Source organism: Linepithema humile, chromosome 2 (genome assembly GCF_040581485.1).
Source record: "Linepithema humile isolate Giens D197 chromosome 2, Lhum_UNIL_v1.0, whole genome shotgun sequence".
NCBI lineage: Eukaryota > Metazoa > Arthropoda > Insecta > Hymenoptera > Formicidae > Linepithema > Linepithema humile.
Window position 1 is genome coordinate 19440663 of NC_090129.1, and position 9202 is coordinate 19449864.

The window sequence follows — 9202 nt, forward strand, 5'->3', positions numbered from 1 at the left end:
ACATGGAATTAAAAAAATTCAGAAGTGTTAATTAAAACACAATTCACATCATATAATAATAAAGAGTTAAAGTAATATAATCAAAGGAAGAAAAAAAAATGGAACATGTTTTAGAATAAGAGACTGTGTCTTTACATTCATATGCCGGTAAATAGGGTTGCGTTACATGAGTGTGCTGGAGCTTTATTTGTTGTTCCTCTTGTATAAAAATAACAAAGTTACAATAACGAGTAATCACAGTCTATAAATGGCTATGATAATAATTCTGAATTTACAATACATTCGTCATCATGCTTGGCATCTAAATTTCTCTGCTTTTTCGCTGTAGCCAATTCTATGAGCGCCAAAGCACCTTGCAACCTTTGATTATCTTCCTGTAACGGTAACTTGGTTATATTGTCCTCTTGGTTAACATCGGCTACTGTTGCGTCCGTTCTACCAATGTCCGTTACGGCGGATGGTTTTGCAACAATCTCTTTACCACTACTTGAACTACCAGCCAGCATCAGTACAGTCGGTCTAGTCTCGTTCTCACTGATGCGAGATATAGCTGATGCATCTTGATTCGTTGTCACTCTATGAACGATCTGCTCCGTATAGTCGAAGTACGAATGAATGGATTCAGGATCTTGAATTGTTGTAATCGTCGATTCTTTAATACTTGGTTCAAAAATATTCTGATTATTTGGCAAACTACTCTGTAGCAAGTCCCACTGTGACGGGTTCAGAGAATGCGTCATCATTTTGTATTCATTGCTCTGTGCTGGTTTCAGAGATTCGTTGTTACAATTCATGTCCCAACATATTGGAGGAGAGACGTAGGAGGTTTCCAATTGTGCGTTCGGTGTTGCAAGTTCGTTGTCCGTCGATATGCACACGTTGTTCGCGACGGAACTGTCGATGAACGACGTGTACAGGTGGATCTCGGATGATTCGGCAGATCCGATCAGACTTTGCTTCTCGTCGATCTTGTATACGGACGCCTCACTGTTGGGTTTGGCGTCCCTGTTTAGATCTAATTGCTGATCTAAACAAGCATTTCGTAGCCATCGCTTCTTTGGTTGTAGTCGATCCAACGCTCCTCTCAACTTTACTTGCCTAAACATTATTGACTTCGTGCTCGATGTTTCCTCATCTTCAGATGTTGGCAATATCGCACAGCAGGTTTCCGCCGGATCTTCGTCCTGACTGTCCTCTTGACTATCCTGACTATCCTGACTGTCCTGGCTGTCTTGATTTTCCTCACAGTGCAGTCGCTGGCTAGATGGTTTGCGATCAAGATTTTCCTGCTCTCCAGTCATGTCCATCATCAGACCTTTTCTGGATTTTATTCTCTTATGATTCTCGGCGGAGCTCTTCCACGTCTTCTTCTTCCGCGTCTCACTCTTCCCAGTTGGTGTTCTGTCCTCCCGTTCCCTGGACATCTTGTAACGTTCCAACCATCGGCTAACATCGTGCGGCACTTCCGTATTGTCAGACACTGGTTTTAATACAAAGTCATCCGATCTTGTAAGTGTGGCATAGGGATGCTCGGGGCAATGTCTATTTGCATGGGTGAATCTCATTTCACAGCCTGGTGTAGTGCATAAGAATGGTTTCTCTCCCGTATGCAGTCGTTGATGAGTCTTCAGTTGTCCTGATTGAGTAAATGCCTTTGTGCATCCAGGATAATCGCACGGATACGGACGTTCACCTGTGATGAATATTTTATTAAATTAATATTCCATCATTTATTTGGTATATATTTCTTTATACTTTAGATTTGAAGATCTATTTTATATGTAATTTATGTACCAGTGTTCAAATTAAAAATAACAAATTCCAATCTTTTAAATTATCTAAATATATATTTCTCCCTTCTAATTTGATACTTTAGATTCATTAAAATCATGCAGAAATGTAATAGTTAAAAACGAAATAATTTTTGGAAAAACATTTATACAGCGTGGGCAACGTTGAAAAGCGCCACCGCGTCCTCTTTTTATTGTTCACATGACAAAGACCGCGCGACTTCGTTTCGTAACGGACCGATCGCGTGTACACATGCTCGTTTCTTTTGATTGACCATGTTAAAATCTTCAACGGTTCGACGTTGCTTGGTCGTTACATCTCGTTATCTACTTAATTTCGCGCGCGATTAACGAACTCTGCGGCTGGCTTCGAGTCAGAGGCGCGTGTGAATTACGCGCAACATGCGAGACAAGCCATTTAAGTATTTAAAGCGCAGCATGATGGCCGATTGGCGGGACGCGTGAGCGGATGAACGAGCAAGCGGCGGGGCGGCTAGGAGACACACGCGCGTAACCAACGAGCATGGTTTTCCCGCGATCGTTGAAAAAAGTAGCGCGGATCTTCGATGCCGACAGCTTTGGGTGGACGTACGGTGGCGTTCTCAACCAGCATGAGCTCGCTGGCGCTATTTTGCTACCTGTGTGAGTGCGCAAATGCGCCTGGAGGCTCTTCTCACGCGGGAACACCCGATGGCAAAAGGTGCACTTGATGTTGCTCGGTGATGTGCTACCTTGCTTCATGAGATTTGTGAGAGCGTCGGCGCGCGGCCGACCACGACGATGACTCTCGGCGCCAGTGCCTGCACCCGCCCTAGAACCGGCGCCGCCGCCCGCTCCTACACCGTGTTCTCTGTACTCAGGCGAGGAGCACGAGCTGCCTGGGCTGAGATTTACGTTGCGCACATCCTCACCCCAGTTCCACGGGCAAAACTCGATGTCGCACATCGGAGGGCTGCAATCCAACGACTCCATCGAAGGACGCGACTCCCGCTTCGGTGTGTGGAATGCCATTCTCGCTGCCGCCGGTCGCTCGTATATATTTTCTGCTTCTCCAAATTCACTTTCTCACTCACTCGGAGCACTTTTTCGCCATTCGCTACACAACAACCGCCGCTGATTGCCAGACTGATACGCGCGACCTCTTCGCCGCCGCATACGTACGCGTGCCGCGTGCAACTAACCGCCAAAATACGAGTAGGCATGAAAGTACCGAAGATGGCTGATATGTGCGCGCGCATCCCGGGCGGATATGCGCACACTAGAAACGTACCTGTGAAGAAAATCACTGATGTGCACAGAAAGTAATAATGCGATATTCCTTCAGGTTCATCATTGAATTCTTTACTTCAATATCTAACCCTAATCGTAAGTTTATTCTGGATTTCATTATCCTCGTTTATTACTCAATGCCAGATGTTTAAAACTAGTTCATGCTTGTTTCTCTTTTTAGTCAATAAATATATTAACAACTGCATAAAAGTATACAACTACAATTATTATATATTTTTATAAATTTAGATATATCTACATGCAAACACAATTTTCAGTCATAGTACATGGAATATCAAGATGCAATGTGCATGTCCCAAATGTATTCCTATTGATGTAATTTCACATGGCTAGATATAAATGACGCCAAATGTAAATCCGCCCATCGGACTAGTCTAATGGTTTTTGCACACTAGACGCGATGGGCGATGAGTGATGAGCGATCTCCAATGAGAGTTCTACTTTTCCGGAAAAATAGAGCTCTCATTGGATATCGCTGATCGCTCATCGCCCTTCGCGTCCAGTGTGCGAGAGCCATAACGAGAGAGTAGAGAAATTTGTAAAACTAAATAATACATATATAAGGAAATTAAACAATTATGTATTTTATATAAATTTAAATAAAAATTTCTTAAGCTTATTTAATTATACTCCAATTTGTTTGAAAATTCACATTGATTAGCTAGTTGATCAATTAACACTGATTGGATGGCGACGCTAGAAGATCTAGGGTTTCTAGGCTATACACGCTTCGCACTAAAATACCAAACATACTGTTTCTCACCAATTCGTAGTGAATTGTCGTCATATCTACTGCAATTATTATTTATATCATAGGCAATGCGGTTGAAAAACATTATCGCATTGACAATAAACGCTACGGGTGGTTTCCTGCAAGCGTAATTACTGAAAAAAAACAACGCGGACGTTTTACCGGCATTGCGGCGCCTCTCATGAAAACGTGCACTTCCTGTCGGATTCTAAACAATTGAAAGTCTTCTTGATAGTAAACGGTACGATATTTTGAGGTTCAATGTAAATCAATATAAGTGAAAATTCATGACGTGATTTTTAACGTTATTCCGGTGTGGTATATTGATATCAGAGTAATATTCCAAGTGACTACGGTTCTATTGATGGGTGATTGGTGGGGGAGCTGGCGCGCTGGCTTCGAGGCAATTATGCGGTCCCTCTCCTCTTCATGCTGTGCTCTCTAGCGGGGTAGACCTCGTGGTGGATTGGTCTTGATTCGGCCATATTGGATAGTGAATGTCTCGATTACACAAGGGCTCAAGAGTAGCCGTGAATCTTACAATAAATCCTCGACGTTGTGAGGATACTGATTCAACATGGAGAACGAATACGCAGTCACGGTCACCAATAAATTTATGTTGGCTCTCGATGAGAGCGAAGACCCTCTGGAGGTTCTAAAAGTGCGAGAGCAAGAGAAAGAAGCGAAGAAAAAAGAACGTATATCTGAAAAGGAAAATAAAAGCAAACAACAGCAACAACAAGACGGGCAAAAGGTTGCCAGCACTAAGACGCCGAAAACCCGGGCCATTAAAGATGCCCAGCAACCACCCTCAAAAGTGCAAGAGGTGAAAAAAGATCAAGGTTAGTACCGGGTCGTTTCGGCGCTGTATAGCGGCCTCGTGTGCGTTATGGCCGTCCGGCCCGCTCCTCGTGCTCGGCCCATGTGCTTGCCGATCTTGCTAATCTCCCGCGCTCCCGGTACCACTATTTTAACGATTTTTGCATCTTTTGCATGATTTTTCGCTCAACCGATTTTGGAAATTTCGACGGAACAATGTGCCGACGATGGTTCCATTTTTGCCGCGAAAGCGACCGTTGCGATGCGAAATTTTCTAAAAATGATTTCCGCCTTAAAAATAGGATCGCGCATGCTGATTCCGCGATGGTCTTATATGACTCGAAACAGGGATACTGGTACAATCGAGATCTAAGTCGTACTCGGATACCGATGATACAGAATAAAGTATTCTTTTTTTGTATGAAGAGCTTTGCTATCAATCTTTGAAGCATATCTATTTTTAATGGTATCATAAAATTGTAGATCCACATTTTTGAGTTAGAGTTTCTGTAATCTTTAGTATTTTCACATAAAAGATCGAGTTTTTAGATAACAAGGGTATAACTAATGTATGATAATGTGGACTCTATACCTGTACTTGAAAGAAAAAGGCCTGATGCCTGTTGGCCATGTTTGTTGGTCCATGTGCTCACTAATTTTAAATTTAACATCACAACATACATTGACCTTCTATTGAAAGATAATTGCGAAAGGACATTAAACACAAAAAAATTTTTCTTAATCTGAAATTTTCAGGTAACTAAGCGATTAAGGCTGTGTTACCAATTTATAAGTGGTGAATAATGATTCTTTTTTTCTTACAAGGTACAGTTTCTAAAAAGAAAAAAAAAAGAAAAAAGTATTGTGAAGAAACCATATGCAGATCTTTTATCCCTCTATCCCCACTATTCTAGAAGTTATGGATTATTGTAGAAAGCATATCATTTTCTTTTTTTTTTTTCTTTTATTCGCTGTCCTACTCTAACAAAGGCAAAGGTGACTCGCTGGGATAATAGGGTAACAGAAAAGAAGAATAGAGAATTTCAATGGAAATAATAGATATGAAAATAGATGAACTTGCCTTAGCCTTAAAGTTTTTTTTACTTTGTCACAATTATTTAAAAATTTTCTTGACCGTGTAAAATATATAAATTTTATACAAGATTTTTATGAAATTTTATAATCAAAAATACATATAACTTTTGAAAAAAATAATTTATTGGAATAAAATAATCTTTTATGCAACAAAATATAATACAATTATATTAGAAAGAAACTCATTAATTCCATCTGAGAGAGAAATATATGTTAATGAAAAATATTTGTCTTATATATGAATAGGTTGTATTCATATTTTCAGTGGAGAAGAAACCAGTTCAGCCAAGAGCAAGCGGTGGAGACCGCAACGTGAAATTCTCTGGAGAATCCAGAGAAGAACGTAATAACAGACGAAATAGAGAAGAGGGTGATAGAACATTGCGCAATCAGGGGGAATTTCGACGAGGGCCTCCTGGGTTAGTTTGAGAAAAAAATAATTATATAAATATTATACAATTGCAATCTTGGTTAAAAATATTTCTTATATCAGATACATTTCATACATTTTCATTAAATGTCTCGACTGAGCTATTTTTATATATATTATATGCAGCAAGAACGAGATCTGTAAGCGTATACCGATTCATAAATATTTATAATCGATATCCACATTCTTGGATTCAAAAATGTGATTGTAACCATTATTATATTTCATTCCAGCGAGAGCCGCGAGACACGCGAGACACGCGAGACACGCGAGACACGCGAGTCACGCGAGTCACGTGAGTTTAGAAACTCGACTGATACCCAGCGTACCGAATATGGAGAACGTCGTGGTCACGGCGGTGGTATGCACGGTATGGGCCGTGGCCCACGCGGTGGTCCTCGTAGTGGTCCGCGTAGTGGTCCGCGTAGTGGACGTGCCGGGTTTGATAATCGCGGGAAGCGCGAGTTTGATCGTCAGAGTGGGTCTGATAAGACGTAAGTTATGCATACATATTAAGATATACTAGGATATCTCTATACAATAATATTTGGCTTGCGGTTAGCGCGCGCACATTATATATATCAAGGTTTCATTCGATCGAATTCTTTTTAAACAAATACGATCTGTATTTAGTTCTATTGCTTTATATTTTAGATTTTTCTATTATAATCTTGTTTATCGCTTAGTGGTTTCATAATATTATAGTTTTGGAATGTGCGAAACATGTAAATTTGCCAAATATTTCTTCACATTAATAATAACAATAATTATACAAATAAACGAGAATCTCAATAGATATATTTGTAATGAGGCACATTATTCATTTTTAAATTATATTATGCAGTTTTATCAAAATGCATTGCCAATATTTGTAATGTCAATATTTAAATGAAGTATTACAGTCTGTTCTATTTATCTTTTAACAGAGGCATTAAGCCTGTTGATAAGAAAGATGGAGCTGGCTCTCATAACTGGGGAACTCACAATGATGAAATTGAGTAAGTAGTTTAAACTTGTATTTTCTACAGCAATTATTTTTTGAATCAAAAGATAATCTTTTTTTTTTTGTTTTTTTTTTTCCAGAGAAAGCTTGAATCAGGAAAGTCAAGAATGGACAGAGAAACCAGAATCAGAACCTCAACCTGCGGCTGAAGTTAAGAACGGCGAAACGACTACGGAGACAACTGTTGAAGAGAAACCTGCTGAAGAGGAAACCCGTGAACTTACTTTGGATGAATGGAAGGCTCTACGTAGCAACCGACAGAAACCGCAGTACAATCTGCGTAAGGCTGGTGAAGGTGAAGACTTATCGCGTTGGAAAAAAATGTATGCACTTGAGAGGAAGAAGGAAGGTAATGAAGAAGAGGAAGAGGAGGAAGAGGATTACGACGCAGCCGCGGAGTATCCTCAACGTGTTGGCAGACAAAAGCGCGTATTAGGCATCGAGATACAATTCAGTGACTCCCGACGTGGCTCAGGTGGTCGTGGTCGAGGCGGCCGTGGTCGTGGCGATCGCGTGAATGGCCGTGGATTTGGGAATCGTGGTGCTCCCAGAGACGGTGACACACGTGTAAGTATTTATATTTGAAAGTTTTCACGTTTTCTGACGTGAAAGAGCATGATTCCCCTCCACCTAAAACATAAATTGTATTATACATATTATGTATATATGTTTTACAGTCATCACAGAATGAACAAAGATCGCCACGAAGTCGTCAGAACGCTCCAAAGGTGGACGACGAGAATGACTTCCCTTCTCTGGGATAAATGTACTGAAAATGTTGGGCAAATGTATTGACCTATCCAGGTAGCTTACTCTATCGACCATTACAACAACCCATTACCGTCAGTACATTTACTACAGATAAAGTTATACTAATCAAAACAAAAAAAAATAAAGGAACGAAAAGAAAAGAAATCTACTATTGAAAATCGTTAATGATTATTAATACTTAAATATAACTAATAATTTTCGATAGTAGATTTCTTTTCTTTCTTTTTTCTTTTTTCTTTCTTTTAAGTCAGTATAACTTTAGTTAGTGTAACTTCTGTAGTAAGTGTAAAATATGTAATCTTACATTCAAATTTTATTATACGCGAAAATAAAGGCGTGGATTGCGGTATCGATCTCGATCTCGATGTCGCGTAAAGGGCCTAAAGGAGGCTGGATGTAGCATCGATACGCGCGCGAACATGTATAATATCTCTTAAGGCGTAAATTTTTAACGCTTTTATTTTTAAGTTTTATACAGATTTGGAGAACAATTCTTGTGTTCTTGTGAAGTAAAAATATATCGTTCATTAAAATATTCTAATAAAAACTTAAAGGCTGATATATTATTATTTAAGAATACAAGAAATTCTTTTCCAAATCTACTTATCGGCCCTCATTCTTAATTACGAGTCTTTAACTGTGTAAAAATATAGTAAATAACTAAATTAGTCAATTTACAATATTTGTTGAGAATTAAAAATTTTTAATTAAAAATGAGGACAGATAAGTAGATTTTTGATTGTTTAACAAGTATAGTAAATAACTGAATTAGTTATTAACTATATTTATTATATAATTAAAAAAATAATTACATCCAAAAGAATCACCTTAACCACCATAAAGACAAAAATAAAAATGACAGAATCTGTTATGAGCTGTTTGAAACTTAGGCATATGTGTAAATAACATATTTACAATAATAAATTGTGACGATCAGATAATTCGAATTCGACTAACTCGACCAATTAGCAATAAGATTATTCCACGCAGTTTTTTTTCCTTTACTTGTATGCGTTTATACAGAAGAAAACGTAAGTATACAAAAGTATACTATCTATAAACCTGCGACTATGGAAATAGAAAAGAAAAAATTCGATCTTTCACATGAGTGTTAATAAAGTTGTAAGTGTTACAACTTATCGTAATTTTTTCTTGCAATAACTATTATTTTTTTTTTGCATGGCTAATTAAATGCTAATCTATTTTTCATGTAATAAGCCTTGGTTCTTTCAGGTTTTTTGAAATTGCCGCTC

The 9202-nt window shown here is 38.8% G+C and overlaps 2 protein-coding genes across 2 annotated transcripts; one reads left to right on the plus strand and one right to left on the minus strand.

Annotated features, from left to right (window-relative positions):
- Positions 1-152: 152 nt before the first annotated feature.
- On the minus strand, positions 153-3251 carry LOC105679067 (uncharacterized). The gene is made up of 2 exons (XM_012378846.2): positions 2429-3251; positions 153-1693 (listed from the first exon to the last, which is right to left on the minus strand). Exons 1-2 carry the CDS (start codon positions 2799-2801, stop codon positions 252-254), a joined length of 1815 nt encoding a protein of 604 aa, XP_012234269.1. The 5' UTR covers positions 2802-3251; the 3' UTR covers positions 153-251.
- Positions 3252-4222: 971 nt separating this feature from the next.
- LOC105679068 (SERPINE1 mRNA-binding protein 1) lies at positions 4223-8890 on the plus strand. Its single transcript, XM_012378847.2, has 6 exons — positions 4223-4673; positions 6011-6164; positions 6409-6669; positions 7102-7173; positions 7259-7745; positions 7856-8890. The coding sequence occupies exons 1-6, from the start codon at positions 4409-4411 to the stop codon at positions 7940-7942; spliced, it is 1326 nt and encodes a 441-aa protein (XP_012234270.1). The 5' UTR covers positions 4223-4408; the 3' UTR covers positions 7943-8890.
- Positions 8891-9202: the final 312 nt, after the last annotated feature.